This window comes from Rhipicephalus sanguineus, chromosome 4 (genome assembly GCF_013339695.2).
Source record: "Rhipicephalus sanguineus isolate Rsan-2018 chromosome 4, BIME_Rsan_1.4, whole genome shotgun sequence".
Lineage (NCBI taxonomy): Eukaryota > Metazoa > Arthropoda > Arachnida > Ixodida > Ixodidae > Rhipicephalus > Rhipicephalus sanguineus.
The window spans coordinates 188,625,521-188,650,767 of NC_051179.1; the positions used below are offsets into that span (position 1 = coordinate 188,625,521).

The 25,247-nt window shown below is 48.3% G+C and overlaps 1 protein-coding gene across 2 annotated transcripts in view; it reads left to right on the forward strand.

Moving 5' to 3' along the window:
• Positions 1 to 14,986, forward strand: part of LOC119390970 (cytosolic endo-beta-N-acetylglucosaminidase) — a 29,304-nt gene extending 14,318 nt beyond the window's left edge. The window contains exons 5-8 of one of the 2 annotated variants that reach the window (XM_037658682.2): positions 10,626 to 10,734; positions 11,121 to 11,311; positions 12,542 to 12,793; positions 14,570 to 14,986. In XM_037658682.2, the coding sequence (XP_037514610.1) occupies positions 10,626 to 10,734; positions 11,121 to 11,311; positions 12,542 to 12,793; positions 14,570 to 14,885 (868 nt within the window). In that variant the 3' untranslated portion in view covers positions 14,886 to 14,986. The remainder of the gene's footprint in view (positions 1 to 10,625; positions 10,735 to 11,120; positions 11,312 to 12,541; positions 12,794 to 14,569) is intronic. The other variant, XM_049415002.1, reaches the window with a different exon arrangement.
• The last annotated feature ends 10,261 nt before the right edge of the window (positions 14,987 to 25,247 follow it).

Sequence of the window (25,247 nt, forward strand, 5' to 3'; positions counted from 1 at the left end):
ACGCGCGCATTTGTCGTGGGAATGTTTTTAGTACCCACTTCGCTCCAGACTGTGCACAGATGCGGCGAGTAGCTTGTTCGGTTAGCGCAGCGATGACGAGCTTCATGCAAGCGATGTGCACTCCGCGACGCTCTAGCGGTCCCGGCAGCGGACGGAGGCGCGTTGGGTGGTCGCCTAATAAAAGCGGGCAGTATGGTTACAACCAACGCTGGTTAAAACAGCGCTACGCTTGCCGTACCGTATGCGTGCGTTTAGCGAGGTTTCTCGGCGCCCGCGACTCGCAACGCTAACTACGCAACAGCGATCTGCTTTCGTTTCTACAAAGCAGGTGCGCGCCTGAGGACGGCTTAGTATATAGCGTTTGCTCTCGGGCTAGTTGGTACATGGCTGAAGTTATTCGTCCCTGTACGAGCATTTGCGCTATCAATTCAACTTGAGCCTTGAAGACGGCCCCGCGAACCAGGCGACAGCGATCGGCGGCCCAGCGCGTTCAGGTTGTCGCCTAATAAAAGCGTGCAGCAGGCTTAAATAGTAGCGCTGCCGCCGCACGCGTACCCGAGCAGATAGCTGAAGATACTTATTGTGTTAAGGTTGTCGGCGATAAGTCATGCCGGCGCGTTCGTCAGTCAGCCGCCGCCTCGCCTTCGTCCTTTCCCGATGCTTACCTGCAAAGGCGTCGCCGCAATCGCGCGGAGGTGGGAATCGGTGATCGACCAATCTCCGCACTTCTCAAAAAGACGGAAAACCTTTGGCGGCACATTGTGGCGTCGAGAAGTTGAGCGGCGCAGTGCAATTTTATGGCACAAAAGGTTATCGCGGTATGCAGAGTACCAACTAACCGGTAGGCATAGGGCGAACCACTACGGCTTAAGCGGTTAGCGAATGCATGGGCTCTATGGGACTCGGTCGGGGCTTCATCGCAAATACGTTTCAACCGTTAGTGCGTTTAAAGCGGGAACGCTATAACGAGGTTTAGTACGTTTAAAGCGGGAACGTATAACGTATAACCCGTCAGGGTAACTCCGCAAGACCGATCAAGTACGCTTACCAGCGGCGCTACGACTATCACACAAAGGGCAGCAGTCGAGCACACGGACGAGAAGCCGCCTGCCAGAACAACGCGTCAACATAGGCGTATCTACCGGGGGGGCAAGGGGTGCTCCAGCCCCCCCACTGAGAAATGTTAGAAGGGCGGAGCCCCCCCCCCCCACTTTCGACAGTGGTGATTGTCAGCTGCAGACTGGGAAACTAACAAGTAAGGCAAAGTTTTACTTGAACGCAGCAATAACGTAATTATGTCATAAAATTTGTCGAGCCATTCTGCTGTGGCGACGGTCCTCCGTTTGTCATGACCACGCACTATATAGGCTACCTGGGGTGCGGGCTGCCTATTCCACGCTTGCGCGCCTTGCGCTCGAGCATTGCAGAGGAGTGTATCGCTCAGGAGGGGCTCTATAACATTACAGCAATCGGTCACGATTTTATTTTGTTCTGTCTGGCCTGAAATTTAAGTAATCGACGACGCAAATATGGACGGGAACCAGTAAACGTCAGCCCGATCAAACGCTCTCTCTTTTCAAGAAATTCAGTTTCTTTCTTTGAAACCGAACAGCATCTCCACTGCTCCATATCGAAGCTGCTGTGAGTTGATGAGTGCGCAGAAGTGTCCAGTATTTTAGTTGTGCCTAGACAGGGCAGCTAAACTAGATTGCCACTTTAGTCTCCGATTAGCCTGCTTCACTTGGTTTATCATATGGTAGCATGCAGCGACTGCGGCGGCTGGTAACAAGGCAGTGGACTCAAGCACGTTGAGAAGCCCAGCTTTCAAGTTTGCCCTATTACTTGATCTACCTAACCAGGGAGATGATCAGTGCCCACCGTTTTCTGGATTAAGGGTGCCCACCTGCAAAGGATTGTGTCTCTTCCTAAGAATGTCTATTTTTCTTCACCCCTTTGTGAGCAACGATGACTTCACAGAGAGTTGTATACGAGCAAAAACAGCTCAACATCCTTATACTACAACTGAAAGTATCTATTATATGCATATGGATCCATCTCGCCTGCTACTATAAGCAGCCGCTGCTAATGTGATTGGCGGGAAGCCTACTTAAATTACGTTCAGAAAGAGACGCTGCATGGCTATTCTGAAAACAATGAATTATTGTTCAGCACAGTAATGTGCTGCTTATTGTGCACACTTCATTTTAACGCCGCGAGGTTTCGCGGACTTGTGACGTCGCGTAACAAGGAGGCGATTTTATGGCACATTCAAAATTTTTGACGAATAGCGAAGAACCAATGACAAACAATACGCCGTATTGCAAATAGTTCACTATTATTATTTTTTACGCAGTCATGCGTATGTGATAATTACGCGGTGGATCACTTACGCGTCATTTGTTGGGTAGTTTTACGAGCAGGTGCTGTAAGCATGACCCAGAAAATTTCGGCCAATCATTAACAGCTAATGACCTATACGGATGGAAACAATGCGGGGTAGTTTAACGTTATAATCGCCCATATTTTTTCAAAGACAATTTGAGCTACCCACTTTACGTAGGCTATTTACTTGGAGGAATCGGAGGGGAGGAGTAAAGTACCACTACACCGCTTTTCCGTCAACCTCCACCCAAGCTGGGAAAAGTAGGGGGGGCAAGGAACGACACCTAGCATATATATTCGTAGTCATTTATAATATTATAACTATACACAGCCAGTTCAGTGTGGTTACCTTAAGTATTAATCGACTGGACTAGGTCTTCTTCTTAAGAAAGGCTTTGTACTAGAGGGTTATAACAATAAAGAAATTGGCACTCGGCTTATCCTGAACACTTCTGTGAAGTACCTTGCGTTGTCAGCCACATGTTTTGTTTAATAAGTGAGAATTTAAAGTACTAGAGTCATAGCTGGTTCTCCATACTCATCGTATCTTCAACGCCAAACTAAGTCTGGGAAGTTTGCTGATGCAATGCTCAGATGATCAGGTTAAATTTGGGTGTACTTCTTAAACTTCATGGTAATATTCCCAAAATGTTATTAAACAATGCTGTGTTGTCGCGGAGTAAGGCGGCCCGCGGCTCAGCCTGCACAATCTGTTTGTGCAAATTATTCCTTGATTTAAAACAGCTTTGAAAAGCAAGTCATTTGATCAGCTCTATGAATATAAACAATCACCTCAAACCACACACACACACACACACACACACACACACACACACACACACACACACACACACACACACACACACATATATATATATATATATATATATATATATATATATATATGTAGCATAGCCATGGCGTGCGCATAGCAGCGCCGGACCAGCAATGTATCAACGTAGTCAGCAGAATGAAAAGGACGTTTATTGAAAAGTGTAGAACGTATTTATAGGCAACACAGTGTAGACAGATAACGATGCACACGTGGTAGCTGCAATAGTCCGATGTGGTGCAGGCCGCCAGCTGATGCGTCACAGGTGCGCGCGCACGCACACACACACACACAGACCACGTGAAGACACAACATTCCTTCCCCCTTAGAAGTGAAAGCGTTGTACTGGCTTGCGTTCTCTTGTAGAACGCCTGAGGGCTTGTGGGGCGACACCGGTATTCATCGGGACCGCCGTGATCTTTGGTGATGCACGTTGTACAGAACCAGCATCATTAGGGAGGAACCCAGAAGACAGGCCATCCTCCGCGCTTCCCGCTACCGGAGGCGATCGTTCTGTTGCTTGGTCTTGCTCGCTGCAACTTGTGGCAGTTGTTATTGGTGTCTGATCACTTCGCGAGTCCTGTCGCGGGCGAAGCTGATCTACATGCCGTTGGACGACCCCGTCCGAAGTGTCCACGGTCACCATTCTCGCTCCCGACGTCGCCTTCACATTGCCAGGAGTCCATTTGCTCCCTGCACCATAATTTCGGGCGTATACGGCACTTCCTGGTAGCGGCAGCCAGTCCTCTTGGTCTTCTTTTGATCCTGTAAGGGCTGGAGGAAAGCATGTGTCCAACCGTGAGCGTATTTGGTAACCTAAGAGTAACTCTGCTGGGGATTTACCGCACTTTTGCGGCGTCCTCCGATAGTTAAACAGCAAGCGTATCAGGTTCTCCTCCAGCTTCCCTCTCCTCATTTTTCGAAGCCCATCTTTGATTGTTCGCACTGCCCTTTCCGCTGCACCATTAGACTGTGGGTGGTAGGGAGCACATCGGAGGTGCACTATGTTGTTGTTTGCCACGAATTCCTCAAAATCATGGCTGGAAAACTGAGTCCCGTTGTCGGAAACGATTGTGCGTGGTATCCCAAACCTGCTGAAAATGCCACGCAAACAGTTAATGGTGGTTTCCGTTGAAGCACGTGACAGAGGTACGGCTTCGAGCCATTTCGTGTGGGCGTCAACTACGACGAGTATCATTTTGCCGCATATCGGCCCCGCGTAGTCAATGTGAATGCGGGACCACCTTTCGCCGGTTTCAGGCCACTTGACAACGGGCGCCGCGGTTGGCATCGGTAAATTTTGAACACAATTCTGGCACTGAGCAGACACCTCTTCAATATTTCTGTCTAGGCCTGGCCACCAAAACAAAGAGCGCGCGACAGATTTCATTGCCGGCGAACCCTGGTGAGTCTCGTGTAAAAGCTGCAGCACTTGTACTCTTGCTTCGGCTGGTATTATGACCCTATTGCCCCAGTAAACAAGGTCATGTGCAACGGACAGCTCTAGCTTACGGTCAAAAAATGGCAGAATGTCCCTTGCCAGCCCATTTGCGTGTCTGGGCCACCCATGTAGTATGTATCGTTTGACTTCTACCAGGACAGGATCTGACGCGGTGAAAGCCTTCAGCTCACGCGTTGTCACGGCACCCCCTTTCAGCTGGTTTAGCGAAAGTACATATTCGAGTGGCTCACCGTCGTCGTCAGTTTCCGTAGTTTGCAGCGGCAGTCGGCTTAGGGCATCCGCATTCAGCATCTGTCGTCCTGGGGCGTACTGCAGCTGATACCGGTAGGCCCCCAGCTGAAGTGCCCACCGTTGTATCCGGGCAGCGGCCATCGTGGGCGTCTGCCTGTCTGACCTCAACAGGCCCAGCAACGGCTGGTGGTCAGTCACCAAGGTAAATTCCCGACCTAGAAGGTAGTCGCGGAATTTAGTTACGCCAAATACCAGTGCCAGTGCCTCTCGCTCGAGCTGTGAATAGTTGCGCTCTGCCTGTGTTAACGTACGCGAGCGAAACCCGATCGGCCTGTGAGCGTTACCGAACGTGTGAAACAAGACCGCGCCCACTCCGTATGGAGACGCGTCGCACTCAAGTTTTAGTTCCTTCGAAGGGTCGAAATGGACAAGAACCTTGGCTGCTTTGAGGCTTTGTTTAGCAACCTTAAACGCAAGTTCTTGAGGCTGTTCCCAGTGCCAGCGCGCATTCTTTTCCAGCAGCTGATACAAAGGAAAAAGTGTGGTAGACATGTTCGGCAGGAACCTTGCGTAAAACGTAATCATTCCCAAAAAAGAACGCAGTTCGGTGACATTACGGGGGCTCTGTGCCTGCATGATAGCGTCGAGATTTTTCTCTGTCGGATGAAGCCCATCGCGATCGATGCGATGCCCGAGATAGTTAACTGCTGGACTGCGCAGCTTGCACTTATCGTGTCTCAACTTTACGCCTCTCTCTCGAAAACGCTTCAAAACGTTTTTCAGCCTTTCGCCACTGTCGCTTGATTTTTCAGAAATGAGCACGTCGTCAAGATAAGCTTGTGCACCCACAAGACCAGCTAGCACCTCATCCATTTTTCTTTGGAATATCGCGGGTGCAGAGGCTATTCCGAAAGGCAGTCGGTTGTAGCAAAAAAGCCCTTTTGGTGTGTCAATGACGCAAATTTTCTTTGCAGAATCATCCAGTGCCACTTGATTGTATGCGTCCCGTAAATCCAGAGTGCTAAAACAATCCCCATCGTGTAGTTGCGCAAACATATCTTCAATGATGGGCAAGGGGTATTGTTCAGTGGCGCATGCGGGGTTCACTGTGGCCTTGAAATCACCGCAGATTCTCACTGCGCCGTCTTTCTTAAGAACTACGACTATAGGCGACGCCCATTCCGAGTGTGCCACCGGTGATAACACGCCCAAGGAAACTAACCGATCAAGTTCAAGTGACACGCGGTCGCGCAGCGCATATGGAACGGGTCTGGACTTACAGAACTTAGGTACGGCGCCTTCCTTTAGGTGCAGACTGACCGGAGGGCCTGTGATGAGCCCCAGTTCCTCGGAAACACGTCGTGGAAGTCGTTGAATATGCTGTTCACACTGGACTTGCCCGTTTGTTCAGTGGGCTCCGAGACTCCAGCAACGCAAACCACCGGCACACCAGCGACGTTCAGCAGGTGAATTAAATCGCGACCGCAGAGGCTTGGTCCCGCACAGTCTAACACGGTCAGCGCGCACTCCACCGTCGCTCCCTTATGTGAAACACTGAGCGCAAGCTCCCCAAGCACTGGCAGTCGTCCTGAGTAGCAGGATAATTTCACACTGGATGGTCTCAGTTTCGGCCATTGGTCGCGGTGCTTCTCGTACAGTTGACGTGGGATGACACAAACGGGCGACCCAGTATCGACTTCCATGGTAAGCTGCACACCACACCAAGAGAATGTCCGGCGAATGGGTGGTACCAGACAGCTCTTCCGTTCAGAGGCCAAGGTACACTCTATATTAAAACGCCACTACAATATCCTTGCCCAAAGCGAACATCTCAAGAGTATTTTTCCTGAACCACCTCGCGTTGTGTACCGACGGTCTAAAAATCTCCGAGATATATTAACGTCATCGAAAGTAAATAAGCCCGAAATAATTGGCTGTGCACCCTGCAACAAAGCACGTTGCAAGGTGTGCATACATATGCAAACGACACAGAAAGCCAATAGCACGTTTTCAGACTTCTCCCTTAACATTCGAGGTTCATTTAATTGCGATAGTTCTAACGTTATATACATGCTTGAGTGTACCGTCTGCAAAAAACAGTACATTGGCCAAACGGAAACTTCATTTAGAATACGCTTTAACAACCATAGATCGCATTCCAATAAGCTTCCTAGCCTACCATTATCAAAACACATTCGTTTACCTGGGCATTCTTTTGAAAATATTCGGGCCACTATACTTGAGTCAGGCTTTCGTTCTCATCATGATCGTGAAGCCCGCGAGTCTTACCTAATCTATGTTTAACACCGTCTCATCCGGTATCAACGAAAGCATAGGCACACTTACAAGCGTTCCCACTAAGCACTGTTAATCATAACCTGGTCTTCAACGGGATAGGCAGCTCTGTTTCTAATATCGCTCGTGTTTCTTCTACGGTTACGTTGGTAATCACCCACAATTTTTCAGCTTTCGTACCAGACTACGTGCATACGTACTGAGTTGTGTGCATCATGTACGGTGTCTGTGCTGTTTTTTAGTTTTTTTAGTTTCTTCTCGTATTAACCTTGATGTGTTTGAAGCGTACTTCAGGGGAACTTAAAAGTAAAAATTGACCTTAGTGCTGAGTAGATTTTCTGTTTGAGATTTCAGACTGTTCGCAGTTTAATGCTAGCATGTGATTACGTTCCTGCGAAAAAAATAGGTAAAGCGCAGATCTGATGTCATTTCCCCCCCCCCCGCCTTTTCTTCCATGTGACGTGCAATCCAACAATTCTGTCATATCACTAGTGTGTAATGCCATATCAACTGCGTGTGCAATCTATGTTACACTGTGTAACCTGATTTCGCTGCCACGAGTCCCAAATGTGCGCGCATGAATCCATGTCGACTGCGCGTGACCGTTATCTTATGTTGTCATTCTTGGATATCGATAAGTTCTTTGAAACTAGCTATCCTACTTTAAGCTGTTTATAAGGAAACCCACCGCGATGTACTTGTTACTTTGACAAAGTCTGGTCCACCAGACGAAACGGTAGTGAAAATATACAGTGCCAAACCAACGAAAGTCGTAGTTTCTTTCTTCATTCCCTATATATATAATATCTATATATATATATATATAATAATATATATATATTATATATATATACACACGGCGGACAGAGTGAGCGATGCCAGCCCCCCCACTCGCGAACGAGTTGGCACGCCGCTGCGCGTCAACCTCTCGTGCTAGCCTGAAAGCATCTGACGCGGGCAAGCCCGCGCCAGACAGAAGCGAGCTCATGGGGGAAGGGGGTTGTCACTGGCGGCCAATGAAGACAGGCGCAGCGCAGTGACGTAGACTAGCGCAGTAAGCCGCGAGCAGTGTTCAGACATATCCGGCCACGTGGTGCCGTGCGGGGAAGACCGAAGCATGGCTCGCACCAGGCAAAAAGGCCTGGCGGCGTAGCCACGGTAGCCATATCGCCGATTAACGGCAGTTCCCGGCGCTCGAGCCGCGCGGCGCCAGCACACGCGCTAGCTGGGGAACGAGGCGCCAAAGGGGAGGGCGCGCTCGATTCCCACAATATATATTATGTTTCTGTGTGTTTCTGTGTATATATTATGTTTCTGGGCGTGTGGTTTATGTGAATTTTATCAAGGTTACGTTGAATTTTGTGTTATTGAAATAATGACCTCTGCAACACGTGATAAAAAATACCCTGGTGCCCTTTCGCGCGCGTTTTGCTACATCAGTCGAGTCTAGGCGCTGCGGTGGCACGGTCGTCACTAGCAATTACGGGGGCGGCCGCGCATTGTGAGAACACCTGAGCAGCTCCAAGCTCCTCCTGTGTTCTCTCAATGCGAGGCTCTCGTCGACGACTGGAAGAACGCCGACGATCTAGTCAATAATGGCGACATAGAAATTCACTATAGGAATATTCACTATAGCAGACCAACCACAGCCGCAGCTTCGTCGGCTTCAAAGCTGCTTATAGTGGAAGGGCTCCGGACTTTTTTTATCTTTGTCGTACGAGTATTTTGTAAGCTGGGCACTACAGGTCACATAAAGGTCACATAAGGTCGTCGTTTCGGTGCGTGCCACCCGCAGTAGCAGTTGGTGCGACAGTTGGGCTGATCACTTCGGGTTGAAAGCCAATCGCGTAGCCGCATTTCTACAAGCCTGTAAAAGCTTTCTGAAATGTGGGCTCTGAAATCTTTTTTTTATTCATGCGTATATGCAATTGTATATCAATGGCAAAATATCCGACGCAACAAAACAAGTGAGAAATAGCCACCGCTATTACATTGTCATGGTAAACGTTTATAACGAATTTCGGATACAAGGAATATGTTTTGCGTGTCATTTGGGGCTTTGCTGTAATGAGCCGGCTATAATGAACTTCTGACACACATAGATTAGCTAAATCTGACTTTTCTTGCAAACTCTTACGTGAGACACTGTAACAGCAGCGAGGCAATTTTTAGAGCGAAGCTCTTAGGCACCCGTTCCTACGTTGAGCGGCGTCGCCGTCGCCGTAGCTGTCGGTGGCGTAACCAATAGACATGAAAAAATAAAATGAGAAAAACCACCCAGGATCGAATGAGATTTGAACCCGGGCGCCCTGCGTGGCAGTCGAGTATTCTACCAGAGCCACGGTCGTGCTTGAAACTAATTTGCAAAAAGACCCTATACAGGCGTCATGTCGGGCAAGGAATCGCGTTGAGCTATGTAACAGGTGGCAGAAGAGTAAAATAACAGTCATCACACAATGCTAATTGCGTAACGAGCGTGTGGTTTAATCCTTCACACCCACTGCAAAGTGATCAGCCGTAATTATTCATCCTCATCAGTCACATGCAGCATCAACATAGTACCTTACAGATGCGTAGCGCGGTACCTTCACTGATCCGCAGAAAGACGAATAATGGCGTAGCGGGCGCTGTCCTACTTCAGAAAAATTATGCTGTATGGAGTAGACGACACCTTGCGGAAAGCCAAACTTCGAACACATTTGGCCTTGCCCCAACGCGAAGGCTGCGCTCAGAGTTCGCATTAGGCAGTATCGTATTCGTCGGTGAATTTTTTTCATGGGCTTCGCTATATGCAGTAATTCGTAATATTGAGGTACTACACAATTCCCGGTGTTTTGTTTAAGGTACGAAACGCACGATATGATTGAGGCGTGTCGTAGTGGGAGACTTCAGATTAATTGACCACCTGGCGCTCTTGAAAGTGCAGCGCAAACTAAGTACGCAGGTGTTCATGAATTCCGCCCTCATCGAAAAGCGGCCGCCGTAGCTAGGAATCGAACCCGCGTCTTCGAGCTTAGAAGTGCGACACTTTAACTGCTAAACTATGCCACGGCGGGTTCCTAGTCACATATATGGGCGTTACGTAGACGGGACATAATGCCAAAAGCGCTGCTGGTCTGTCGGTGTAGTTTTTGTCTCAATAACGAAATGCGAACGTCAATGATAAAAATTCACGCCTAAAATAGCCATTGCGAAATTTTTCTTCGTGAGCCTTTTGCGTATATCATTACAGTCAAACTTCGATAAAGCGAATTCGTGTATAATTAAAAACTAGATTGTGATGAATGAATAGGCCTATAGCTATTTATTTCCGTTATGAACATACGTTTATAACGAATTTTCAATATAAGTTAGTGTTAGATGCGAGTTCGTTATAACGAGGTTGCACTATGTTCCCGCTCTGCGTTACGTCCTCTCATGCAGGTTGTGGGCCCTGCCCGAGGAATGCCGCCCACAGTGGCGCGTTACGAAGCTGCCCCTGTCCACGACATTCTGCCAGGGATTCGGCACCTCGGTGTACAAGGAAGGCCGGGTCAGTGGATCACAATTTATTAGCCACAAATTGAAGCTCGCAGGCATCAACTGTTTGATTGAAACCAGAAGGAAGGGGGGGGGGCGGCGCGTAGATGAGTACCTGTCTGTGAGAGGAGTCGGGACAGATTGCTTCGGTATAGCTTTTGTTTGGTGGGGGAGGGGGGCGTGTTAGTGGGGTGTACAAATCCCTGGGGATGGCTGTCTTCCAGAATTCCATTGGGATTATCTCAAACAGCAGAGCCAAAGTAGAATGCAATCGTTTAGTTTACACACGCTTAGTGGAAGTGTTCAGGTTGTCGAATCGGGAGGATTACTCTATTTATCCGAAAAATTTAGAACCTGTGCAGTGCCTGATTCGCGAAAGTTGGTCGTCAATTTTTTCAGGCCGTCAAGCCGGCCTCTTGGTTCAACCTGTCAGAGCAGGAGCTGCAGCCCCGAGACCAAGGAAGCAAGCTTTGCGGAGGCGGCGGGACGGCCATGTTGGACACGTCGGTTTCATACAATGGCGGCGGTTGCCTGCGCTTGGAGTACGATCCAAGACAGGCGCCAGGGTCAAAGGTCATCCCGTACTTCAGGTAAATCAATGGTGCCCCTTAATGGGTTACTGTAAAGCTTGGTGGGTAACTATATACTTGTATATATACAGGGTGTCCCAGCTAACATGGACCAACATTAAAAAAATTACTGGTTGTAGGTAGGCACGACTACTGCTAAGTTGGTACGATTTTTATAGAGCTATGTCACTTCTTTAAATGTATGTATGTATGTATGTATGTATGTATGTGTGTATGTATGCATGTATGTATGTATGTATGTATGTATGTATGTATGTATGTATGTATGTATGTATGTATGTATGTATGTACGTATGTCTACTTTGGCAGGGTGCACGGCTGGCGCTGTGAGCTCTGTTTACTATAATCACGAGTTTCGAATGTACCATATTTATCAGCCCGTCATATCGCGAGGTCATGCCGTCACAAAGTAGCAGGCGAATAATATAGCAGGCATTTTTAAAGCATCGTCCTGAGCACACAGCTTTTTCAGTATACGTACGCATTTCAGTACAATGGTTCACCTTTACACATAGCGCATGAAAAGTGGCAAACAAGTAACAGCGGAATCGTTCAGCCGTCGTTCAGCCCTGACAACACGGTCACCCAAAAATTTGCGATTTTCAGAAGTAAAGGGTCTATTATAACAGTACATATAATGTAGAGTAAATTAATGTTCAAATGCAAAATAAGCCATAGAAGTCACCGGAAACCCCACCCGCCATCGGCGACTGCCATTTTTCCATGGCGTGTGTGATGTCATACACTCCATAAAGCGGAGGCGTCGCCTGCTACCAAATGAGCTACCACACGTGTTTAGTGTATTGCTGCTGCACCCGGTGGCATTGTTTCGCCCGCTGCAAAACGGTGAATTCATATGACAAGCTGAACAAAGACTGCACGCCCAACTGACCACGGAACATAATCGTTCGCCAGAATGCAGCCGCTCGCAAAACAAGCAGCTTGTTACGTCACAGCAGGCGAGAGCGCCAGAGTTAACGGACTCTCAGGCCGCTGGCATGTTTATAAAAAATGTTCAATTACAAATTAAGTTCACGACCAAATGCGCTAAAATTTCGCCTGCTTGTTTGTGAACGCATAATGATTAACAGACACGACCCATATTATGATAGAAAACTGGGGCGTCATGGCCCCTTTAAGCCACTACAAGTTGCAACCGTCATCACAAGTACAGCTGCTGCTGCTGTGCACAATCCAGCGCAATGCACGAGCCTCCACAAACTTCTGCAGGTTGTTTGCCTTCGATCTACCGCTGGACTCGCTGTGTGTCCGCTACACCTACAAAAACAGGGTCGGAGGCAGCTTGACAGGGCACGACATCAACCTGACACTGAAAGTCGGGGATGCCGCTGGCAACAGAGAAGACTTGTCCCTGGGTTCGGTTATCGTCGTCCCCCGGGGTGAAAAGTACATCGTGGAACGTGACCTCACCAGTAGCGCCCAAGGTGACCAGGGCCGCGAACAGAGCGACTGGTTGACAAGGTTTGTATACATACTTAAAAAAAAAAACGCCACGCCTTCACGGAACACGCAGCTCACTCACAGCCTAAGCTGGAGGAGCGACCTTCATAGATACCGCTGTAAACTTAGGGCGCCTACTGCGAGTCCAAGTCGAGGTGCCCACCTCGCAATAAATCATCACATTTTGCGAAGTATCCAAGCAGCCACTACATGCTCCTCCAAGGTTGCTGTGGCGAATGATCACTAGGATGAATAAATATCGCTTAGCCCGCTACTTCACCCGTATTTCCAGCTAGAATTCGCCTTAATATTTTCATACCAGTAGTTACATGACCTATGAATGTAGGCACAGAAATAGCCAGAGCTTTTCCTTTTGTACGCGGGGTAATTCCTGCCGACATAGCTTGCATTTGTGCTCGTTAGGTCACTGCACTACATGACAGCGCTCCGTCTTGAATGTTTGTCTTTTTCGAAAGTTTACTGTTCCTCTCATAAAGTGCCTTCGTCTTATTCGTTGTCACTTTATGCCACACATCCTGGCACCTTCGTTTCAACCGCCGCTTCTGAGCATACGGTCCACCTCGAGAAGATGGAACACGATGGCACAAGAACTATAGCGGAGTGCTGACTGCAAAATAAGCAACCTGTACTGGAAAGAGCGCGGCTTGCCAATGCCTGGCTGCGCACTCCTACGTTTTGCACAATCTCTACAAAATGTAGAGGTTGTTTCGTAACCTCTCTCTATGGCTGAGCCTCAAGGACAAGGCCGTTTGTTTCAAAAACAACGCACCAAACTTTGCACAATATCTGCGTTTTGATTTGTCCCGCAGCTAGCAAGGTTGAGCACTCAAGAATCTTATTTACTCACGTGTATTCCTTAGTCAGCTCGCTTAGAAAACTTCACTACTATTCGAACGCTACCTAGAACGCAGCTACAACTGTTGCCGCAAATAGACTGTTCGCATCATCACCTTCACCTCTGGTAATCGTAATAAGCTGTCGTGTCGAAACTGCAGAATATCTTTTAAATTAAAAATTCCTACTTAAATGCTTTTCCTGTGCATTGTGAATACATTGACATAAAACATAAGCATGATATAGGGAAGAGTTTCAGAGGCTCACGTAGCACGACAACATTTACAGGCCTGTACGCCTTTGATAGAGCTCACTGAAAGCTAGAGTACTTCTAGAGCACCGCAAAATGATTTTTCCGGTAGTGACCATGAAGAGGCCTATGATGAACTGATTGTCATTGGCATAGGTGTTTGATATCAGAATTCTGTCATATTTGCTGGTGTACAACTTTTGCATATGCCCATGATACGCACACACTATCAATAAGCAGTTTGTGACAATTGGTGCCAACAGCTGGCCCTTGTCATAGTATTCTTACTGGACGAAAGAAGGCTGTATTCTGCCTGTTGTCATTTCTTGGAACCCATAGTCCATTCTCCACCTGTACCAACTCGCGGTGTTGTTTGCAACATTTTGTGGTACTGCACCGCTGGCTTTAAAATGAAGTTACGTACGAGTATGTATACTTTATTATATACCAAAAAGGATTTCATGCTGGCATACCGCAATCAAAGCGCCGGCTCCATTCAAGCTGCGATGTTCTCGAGTTTAAGGTCTGCTATATCCATTGTCATATCCGGCTGGTGGCGCGTTTGGACACCTTTTAAATAAACGTGCTCTGGCTAGGCAAGCCAGTCGGCACTCGCATGCCAAACCTTGTGCAGGTGTCCTCACACAGCCGATTATGACAAGCTGAATGTCACCTCGCTCCTCATTCCACAGAAAATATCTCGTCAAGGACGCCACAGGCTCCGCCAACCTCGAGGAAATAGGAATTTCCTTCAATTCCAACGAAAGCATCGGTTTTTTCATCGGTGAACTCGTCGTGAAGCGGCCAGAGGTGCCTGCCGGCAGCATCGCGGCGAGGGACCCGGACACGCAGACACCGAGCGACGAAGATGGCGCAGGCCGACCGGAGACGGAAGCGAGACTCCGGGAATGGCTGACGAAAAAAGACGAGATTACCGGACAGCAGGATCAGGCCGAAGAAGCGCCAGTCGCCTTCGACGTCTCGATGTCCAGCGACGAAGGCGACTAGCGAGAAGCAGAGTAGCTTGAGCAGCACCAAAGAATGGCGTCTTAATTCAATCGATGGCAGCCTTGTTCGCATCCATTGGCCAGCCACAATAAATTGCTTTCAATGTATTGCCTTCCTCGTAGTAATGCACTTGGACCAAATCGGCAAGAACAATGTTCGATATACTATCGCCCGACTAGTTTAATTCGCTAACAAGTTGTGCTGTTGGCTCACCCACACGCGTTCACGTTTACGGCGACGCTGTCTTACCCTGTGCCGCAGTGGCGTATCAAAGGGGGGGGGGGTGCACACCGGGCCCGTGCCCCGCCCGCCGAAATCTTTTTTTTCGCCATGGCATACAGAGCTCCAAATGACACTCGACCATATTTGCCTGCCCGACCCCCACTTCAGATCAAGGAGGTGCCCCACCCCGAAAAAAAAATCACAGCATATCCACGGAGTGAATGATGATGAGTGGGCGAAGCTGCGGAGGTTCTTCGGTAAACCGTGAATCTTCCGTGAATTCTGCCCAGTACATCATCACCGACGTGAGATCGGGCGCGTTTATACTAAAGGTTCGATGAGTTATGACGACTTGCAGCTCACTTTAATTTTACATGTACGCTGTGAATTTTCATTGTTTAGAAAATTGCTTTAGAAAACATCTGGCGTATTTCGTTAAGCAGCTGGCGTCTTTTCGTTTAGCTTTAGAAACATCTGGCGTTCTTTCATTTTGCTTTTAGAAAACATCTGGCGTCTTTCGTTGGTTTATTTCATCAATCAACGGCGTTTTGAACAAAATTTTTATTGTTTAATCACGCACAGGAGAAATCTCACCAGGCACTATCTTGGAGGTAAACAATGGCTGCTAATGGGAATGAGACACGGAAGTCGGCTTTTAGCTAACACTTACACTTCTACTTCTACTAACGTTTCCTACTGGAACATGCCAATGACTGCTAATGGGGAATGAGAGACAGAAGAATTCGGCTTTTAGTTAACGCGCACGCTGCGAATTTATTGTTCAACAACGCACAGGAAAAATCTCCCACCGGCACTACCTTGGAGGTCAAGATCTGGTACTAGCGTTACGACTGGTTACGCACTACTACGAGGGACGAACGGGTGCCGTCTTAAGGAGCTTCGCCCCTAAAAATTTCTGGCTACGCCCCTGCTGTGCCGTCGTCGTCGTGGTCGTCATCGTAGTAGTAGTAGTAGTAGCAGCAGCAGCAGCAGTAGTAGTAGTAGAGGTAGTAGTAGTAGTAGTAGTAGTAGTAGTAGTAGTAGTAGTAGTAGTAGTAGTAGTAGTCACGCAGGTCATGTGACCAGAGGGTAAAGTCAATAAAGAAATACAACGAAATTACGATGATGCTCAATGTTGATAATGCCAAAAAACGCTCGAAAGGAGCACAGTGAACAAAAGTGAATAAGTTATACAACAGGTTATGGTAAGCATTACTACAGCAATACAAGCATAGACTAACAAACACGATTAAATATACACGTGTAGAAAGAACACTCATGTGCGCACAGAGGAAACGCAAACAAGTTAATGAGTTGACATAATATAGACTAGAGGAGGGGTCTCAACCTCGCCTCAGCCCACGGACCGTAGTCGCAAAATGCAGTCCTGCGAAGGCCGGGACAGTGAAGAAGATTGGAGCGAGAGGGGGGGGGGGGGGGGGAGACAATTGAACACGATGTCAACAAACGTCATTTGAAACTTGTTAAAATGGCTGATTGGGCGAGTTGGTGATTCATGATACTTAGATATACGAGCGCGTAACTTAAACAGGGACTTAGGAACCTGACAAGGACAAGCGCATGCGCTTGTCCCTGTGTAAGTCCCTGTGTAAGTTACGCGCTCGTATTTCTAAGTGTCATTTGAAAGAAGGCATTTCCCATATCTTATATACGCTTCAATTATGAAGGGGACTTGATTTTATGATTACAGAGACATATTGATACTGATCTCCAGAATGACTGGAATCTGGACGTCGATTCAAGAATGCAGAGTTTTTGTTTTGCCCGAGAGGAAGACCAGGGCAATAAAAAGTCCTGCTGGGGTCAACGGTCACATAGTTGAGTTGCGCGCGATTTTTACTAATGTTTATTCCACATTACCGCAGTGGACTGGACAACGCGTGGCATTTGGATGCTGTGAAAAAGACTTCTTCGCCGGCGCAGCGTGAAGCGGCGGTTGCCGGATCTGAGGCTAAAAAAAAATTGTTTTTCGCCTTATTGAAAATTGTTTATGCTGCCATATATTCATTCTTCCAGCATTGCCGTCAGAAAAAAAAGAGAAAAACAATTAAGGCAGCTTGACACTAGTGGAGCCAAGCCTAAAGGAAGTGCGGAGCCGGGCTGCGTTCTTTGTCTCTCTTTTTTCCATCTCTTTTCTCGTCTCTGTTTATTGCTACTTGTTTTTCTCTTTCTATCTATTTGTCTGTCTCGCTTTTTCTTTCCTTCTCTCTCTCTCTCCCTCTATATTTCTCTTTATTTCTTGTACTGTCTTGCTCTCTCTTTCTTCTATCACTTTTCTGTTTCTATCTCTTTCTTTGTGTATGTCTCTGTCTTTCGTTTTCTCTCTGTAATCGTTCTCTCGCCCATCAAAGTTATTGCATCCCACGCCGGACAAACGGGCGCACGTGTTTCGGGAGCGAAGCAGAAGAGGACGAACAGGAAGTGGACGTAGAGAGCGCGTGCCGTTTCGTGACGATGACGGTTTTCTGCCGGCTCTGCACGGCATAACGAAAAGCTTAACAGCTGCGCTGTAAAAGAACGCGCCAGCGGCGACTATAGGCACCGTACAGTATAGTGTACTAGAATTTAATACACTATACCGTACAGTCCAAGTTTTCCAGTGCGACTGCAGTGCCAGAACAGGCCGGAACGCAAAGCCTAGCGGATAAAAAAAGCAATAATGAGACGGGGTCATCAAAATGGAAGGCGATGCGCGCAGTCTCCATTCCCGCATTGGTGAGCGGATTGTGGCCGAGCTACAAGGGGGACGCGTTCGCGCGTCTGTTTTCTGCGTGCCCCTAACGGCCAATGTCAGCCAACTTGAGACGGGCCAGTGCGAGCAGCGCAGCGCCCTCTCGTTAGTGGACGGTACCTATACTTTGAAGGAAAGGTCGAATTTCAATTAATCAAGTTTCGATATAACGAAGTAAATGGACAGTTTTACGGACTTCGTTATACTATAATCGGGTGCCCGATCGAGAGGTCGTGACGCTCGACGAGCTGCTCAATTTCAAGGATGAGCCCGCTGTGCGCTGTGGACGCTATCGGACGCTATCAAGCGTGGCAAGCCTGGCCACCCGAGAAGCCATATTTTGCCACGTCATGGAAAACAATTACAAGGCGGATATGTGAGACTTACTTGAAAATTCAGCTGAGCGCGCGCTAGCAGCGTTCCGATTGCGTTCGGTGACCCTAATATTGCCGTGGTCACTGCGATCAGCTCCGGCAGCACGTAGTTTGCTGATTTAGAAGGCCACGGTTCTGCTCTGTGTTCTTGCACACACGCCAGCAGCGTTCCGTGGCATTGCATATGACGGTAAGACGTTGCATGTCTAACCTGAAGTTCGGACCAAGCGTTCTTTGGGGGAACGCTTGGTCCGAGAGGGGGAGGGGATATGGGAAGTGAAGAGGGAGATGAGGTTGGGGGAGAGGGCTTGCGCATGCGCAGTAAGGGTGGTCACGCCGCACACCACCACCACCGGATTGAACTCCGCTATAAGATGCTTCACATCTAAAAAAGAGTAGCCTTAACTGAACGACTTTGCTCCTGGTTCCCCGATCGCTTTGTTCACTGTAGAGCCGCTCCGTTAATGCAGTGTCTTTTCTTGGGCTTGGCAGAAATTAGGCTAAACGTAGCTAGCGATCGAGCATTGACGGAATGTCATGATTGACGAAATGCCCCCCCCCCCCCCGCATCTAATTCAAAGTTAAGCTCAGGCACACATACTGATAGGCACATCTATGAGATTCAGCTATTTAATCGAGTCTGTATACTGAGTGGTTTCTGTATCTGCAGTTTCAGTTGAAACTAATCTATTAGACATTGAGCATAGCTGTGCTTATGTTTCCTTGTTATTTTACCAAGTCGCGGTTTTGTTTGAGAGCGTTCATTTCGTGAATTCTCAGCCAGTGACCATATACTAATTCTCGGTGCAGTTATAATTAGAAAAAGCTTTGCGAATCGGTTCTAGCAGTTCATTTCTTCAAAGACCATGCGGTCTGTGATGCATTTTAAAAACAACTCTTATAGCTGCGTGAAATCGAAGCCTACTCTGTCGGTCCATCTTTCGTCTGTGCTCGCCGTGAAGTAAGGGTAAACAGAAATAGACATACCAGCGTCTAACTAGAATTTGCCGTGTGGCTTGGTAACGGACTCTTTAAAGAACTACGGCACAGGTACGAACGAGTAAAGATGCATGGGGGCAGACTTGGCGCCCCCTTTAGATGATTAGAGGGGGCGGCCCCCTTCCTCGTGCACACGCCTATGCTTCCCAAAATTATAAGGTCGGATGTTCACACTATGAGGCGAGTGCTACGTCATATTCAAGATGGCAATCGCCATAAACAGGGCACTACATCACACTGCAACATAAAGTTGGATCTTGTCGTAGAGCAAATAATCTCGACATTGCACTGGGCTCAACAGTTCCATATTTTCTGGCTGATCTAGAGCACTTCGGTCAACATGTACATACATGTAAAAAAACAAAACCTGGGCACCACATATGAAAGACTACACTCGAAATAACGGGTATATTTCAGTGTCTCAGACAACCGGTCATAGATAAAAAACACATTCGAAAGCAGCATCAATAGGTATCACATCCATCGGATACTTACATCGTGCATTTTGCAATAGTATGTGATAATTACGATGAACGCTGAACAGAAAACGCATGCTCATCCCAAAGGACTTGCCTACTTCGCATTGCCCACGTGTGTCCTCTAAGGTAAAATGTCATATAGTGGCCATGACTCCTAAATCTAATTTAAACGTGCACAGCGTCTGCCTTCTGCGTGGCTGAGGGCAATATGCGTGCTAAAAAAACGTTTTGTTGCCTATCTGCCCTGTGTGATGTTTCGGGGTGGATGATATTAGCACAAGAATACAAGGGCCTGAAAATACCTTCAGTTCAAGCTGCAGACGTTGGGGCATGGAGGTATACTTTACTAATGCCCTGATACAGAACAGAGAGCCAAGCTTAGCGTTGAGTGAACACGCTGATGACGCGGAAGATGGCCTCTCTGGGTGAAGCTCTTGCCGCACCTGTGAGGTCGCCCACCGGTGTGGGTTAGAAGGTGCACTTTTAGTGTAGCCATCAACGCGAATGCAGCGGGACATAAGTGGCAGAGGTACGGCTTCTCGCCCGTATGTGTGCGGGTGTGCTTTGTAAGGTCTTGCTTAGAACTGAACTTGCGGCTACAGAACTGACAGCTAAACTCCTTTACGCCTGAGTGAAAATTCTTGAGCCGCAAAAGGTTGCATTTTGCCGTAAACGCCTTCCCGCAGACGTCGCACTCGTGAGGTCGCTCGCCGGTGTGGCTTGCATCGTGCCCTTTCAGGGTATTCAAGCGCGCGAACGTAGCGGGACAAAGGTGGCAGGTGTAGGGCTTCTCCCCAGTGTGCGTACGGGTGTGGAGTGTGGCTCTAAGGGCAAACTTTCGGCCGCACACGTGGCAGGCAAATGCCTTCTTCCCCGAATGAGTCGCTGCGTGGGACGTTAGTGTTGATTTCAAGGCGAATCTGTGTCCACAGACATTGCACTCGTGCGGTCTTTCGCCAGTGTGGGTCAACGTGTGCCTTTTCAGAAAATCGCTTCTGGTCAACGTGGCCGGGCACGACGAACACTCGAAGGGTCTCTCGCCCGTGTGCGTGCGAGTGTGGATCACGAGGTTACGCTTCTGTGCGAATCTGCTGCCGCACACGTCGCAGGCGTACCGTTTTTCGCCTACGTGAGTGAACAAGTGTGTTCGCAGCTGCGACCTGTACTTGAAAACTTTCTCGCACACGCCGCACTGCAAGGACCTGGTGGTCGTAGTGTTGCCGTCTCTTTCTGTTTGGTAGACATTGACCTCGTCACAGAACCTGCGATTGAAAGCAAATTTGTTTATTGATAAGACGTGAAGGAGATGATGGTGCACAAATAAGGTGTTGGCTACTTCTTACAAATAAAGTCATAAAGAAGAGCTATACGGTGGGCTGATTGGTGTTGTTTCATCTTCAAGAGTGCGCTTTGTCTCTGTAGGTCGCGCACTTGTAAAGTGCGCGACGTACAGAGACAGGTACGTCGAGTGCACGAAAGGAGTGGTTTATAAGATTCCATTATCGTGTGGTAGGACCTGCGTCGGACACACGGGACGATGCCTTAATCTAAGGCTAAGAGAGCAACGGTACGCGTGCCAGCAGTTAGCAGCCGCTAGTAACTTAGCGGCACATTGCAAAAAATGCTCCTGTAATGCCTTTTTCCGAAGAACAGCAGTAGTAGCCCGCTACGAAGAAAAAACGCTCCGACAACTCTTAGAGACATTGAACATTTTGCAAGAAGGCGAGGAAGCTTGCGTTAGTGCTCCTTCTATCGTCCTTACGGCGGCTGAGGTAGATTTTGCAAAATTAGCAATCTAATTCTGACTCTATCTTGCCTCTCCTTACCTTTTTTTCACCTTTTTTTCTTTTCTTTCTCACTCCCCCTCTGTGTTTTCTCGCGCTGCCCCGTCAGTCTCTTTATGAGCACCTGCGCATGCTCGTTTGACACACCCTTTTCTCGGGACCACGTGTTTTTTTTTTTTCACAGACAACAACCAGTTAATAGTTTGCGCTCGTTGCCTTATGTCCTGTATTTTTTTGTCCTGTGTCTGTGTTATACAAGCTCACTTTTGAAGATGAAAAGTCATTAACACACATCTCAAAACGTAAAAAAGGAAAATATCGAAATGCAATTATTAAAATCTAAAATGCTCTTTCTGGTCATCATGGAGATAAATCCCCACACATGGGAAACATAGCGGTCAAAACACATGATAATAATTAGGAGGTACGCATGAGTAGGACAGGTATATACTAAAAGACCTTTAAGTAATAGGCAGTGATGCTACCGCGGAATTCTGATTTGGAGCAAATTTCGGAACAGGAAAGTTTTCATCTTGGAGCACTTTGGAGCAAGTAATTTTACCTGTGGGAGCTCTCTGGAGCAGCTAATTTCACTTCCTGGACTACACTGGAGAAGCAAGTTTCATTTGCATTCAAGCACCGAAACAATTATTAAGGGCGCTTATGAAGAGCTAGAAATATTTCAATTAATTGCACATCTCACGGAAAAAATAATGTAAGAAGCCCTCCATATTTTACTCGATAATGCAAAAATAAGGGCGTCATCCAGTTAAGTGTCCTGTGATAACCTCTTCTGCAATTCTTTTCAAGGCTAGCAAATGAAGAGATTACTGGATCAATAAAATCGTCCTTTATGAAATGACACTCTAAATACATCTATGTGGTCATCAGCACATGTGGCAGACAAACGCTGAGACGTGCAACAGTGTCTCAGTGCTAAAGAGTCACACTGTCGGCAATGCATTCTTCTAAGACGAATCCAACGCGAAAGCCAGGTTATTTTTCTCAATCGATTACATTGCGGGGCGGACCATGAGGTTACTTAGCTAGCCTCAAAAAGCCTGCCACACTCCCTTCCCTCTCTATGAGACCTCTCCGTGCTGAAACATTCTCCAGACTATCGTTTGCGCGTGCGCCGGGTTGCCTGGAAGGCGGAGATCCGCTTCAAGTCCAGCTTCCGCGAAAGTGTCCGAAAATGCATTCAAGCTGCATGCTGTAACAAACTTCGTTCCCCTTTCACAGCAAAGCTGTACATGGCTAGTACAGTCCGTTTGTACGCCAAAACAAAGAAACCCTAGCGCCCTCTTTGGAGCAGTGCAAGAAAGCTCTCAGGGTCTTTTATGCATTCGCCTAAGGCGACTTAAAGGTGAAAGCCATCTTCTTCTTCTCACTCGATGTATTGATCCTCCCCCGGCCCCCTCCGAAAGCTTTTTGCACCTAAGGTGGCTTTGCACCGCCTCTTGGATAGGAGGCATTGCAAGCTTTCACCACCGCACCTGGTTTTGCACTGCCTCCGTGGTCGGCGCACCGTTCCCGGAGGCCGAGCAAAGCGACTGTCATGTCATGACGTCATCATGTGACGGGAGGGTGTATGACGTCGCAAGTTTTGGCATCTACGACGTCATGGCGATATTATCACGTGGTGACGATTTTTCGCATCACTCGTGTTGACGCCGCTGAAGCGGACGGTCAATTTTCACATTTGATGAGGCATCTTACACAATCCCATTAATAAGGCGTATTCGACGCTAAGAGTCTGGCCATTAACAACCTGGCCTTACATACCAAACTGGCCTACACCATGTCACCTCTGTGCCGAGAGCTAAACAGCTTCGCTGATAATCCACCTCACAGAGTAGAACAGCTCGTCTTTTTTTTTATTGCGATAGCAATTGTATGGACACTCTCGACGGGTTCTTGCAGTCGACGTCATTTTCCTCATTAAGTCCAAATTTATAGCATCACCCCACGCATCGTATGTTCTACCGCGAGTAAAAGCTCGCGAGCGCTGGCGACGAACGCGGCCGAAGCGGAGATGAAACGACCCGGCAGTCTCCATCGCGCGGAGGGAGAATATGCGTAACATCAACCCGCGTGCGAGGCGTGACGTCGATTGCTCATCAAACAGAGAGGAATCGCCCGCCCTTCTTTCGTAAGAAGCACGAAGGAACTCCAGGGGAGGGGAGGGGTGGTGGGGCTGCGTCGCTACAAGGGCGCAGTCAATGGCGCGCGCGCTATCTCGATGCATCAGAAGTCAGCTCGTAAACTTGCTGTGCTCTCAACGCATACTTCGCGTTTAGATAACTGACAACACAAAAACAGCTTTGGTCCCTGGAGCGGACATATTCCCTTAAACGAATCGTTTTGTTGAGTTACGCATGATCGAATCCAAAAGAGTTAGCTCCTAGCCTTACTTCGTATAACAATACAATTTGTTGGTATCGCATTCATCGCTTCGCCCTTAAGTGAAACTGTGATCTTTTTTATTTCTAACATGAAACTTCGCAACTAGAAATACTACCGGGAACGAGAGCGAGACACCAGGTAATGGAAAGTCTCGGCATCCGTTACCACACACAACAAAGCCAGAAAGCCACCGTTCCAGATGTGATCAGACAAAGGCTCAGGGTTGACGCGATTCCACGGAACGTTCACCCGCAACACAACTGGGGCCAAAAAGTGGCCAGGGCCAGAGCTCTCACTTACGGAGACAAAATGGGGACGCGGTTCGTTGACGCCGATGAATACGCAGAACGCTCGCGATTCGTGGTAGCGGTTGTCGACTGCAAAGGTCAAGCGAAAATATCGGTAAGTATACTGTGCGAGCACGTACAAAAAACGAAAAAAGTGGTGGTGGCCCTCGCGCTTACGGATTCGACGTGCATGACGGTTCTCTGCGACTCGAGACAATCGGTCAGAAACTTCGCCCAAAGGTGGATCTCGCGACGAGCGGCCCGAGTCCTGCGCAACAGCCAAGTCCAATGGGCGGTAGAATTTCAAACCAGAATCGTGTGTGGTTCCCGGTTCACATCGGAGAGGTCTCAGAAACCCAGCGTAACCTAAAGGAGACGGCACACGCCAAGACACGCGAGATCGTGAACCGCGCTGGCGAGCGTCGTCTATGGGGCAACGCCAAAGACCGCTCCACGAACTACAACGAAATGACCAAGGCTCTCTACCTGGCCCGCCGAACCTTGCCTCCGCCCAGCGACAATCTGAACAGGACGCAGGCGGCGGCCTTCAGACAACTGCAGACGCGCACGTACCCCAATCCCTCACAGTAGAGTCTTTTAGCAAGTTACGGAAATACGGTACGCAAATACGGTAAGGCCGTACGGTGGCGATCCTCCTTTCCCGCTCGATGTGTTTTGGCCGCTCAACGACCGGGAAAGGAGGAGCGGTACCGTACTGCCTTACCGTATTTGCGTACCGTACTTCCGCAACTTGCTAAAAGACTCTAGTGTAACAGACTCTACCCGAATACATACCCGAAACGTCTGCCTCACTGAGGTTGCCGCATTCGATGCTTTTAGCTGTGTGTCGCTTACGCTCAGCGCCGTGCAGATGTAGCATCCCGAGAGAGTGAGCGCGTCTCGCCGAAACGCGGTCAGCTTGGCTGCAAAACCACGGCGAAACCAAGTAGACGCACCTTCACGCTCCGCTTAGTTGGCTTCGTAACCGGAGCGAGAGATGCGCTCTACGTTCCGCTGTTCGCACGATGGTTCTGCGCCAGCGCACTACAGTTCCTTCAA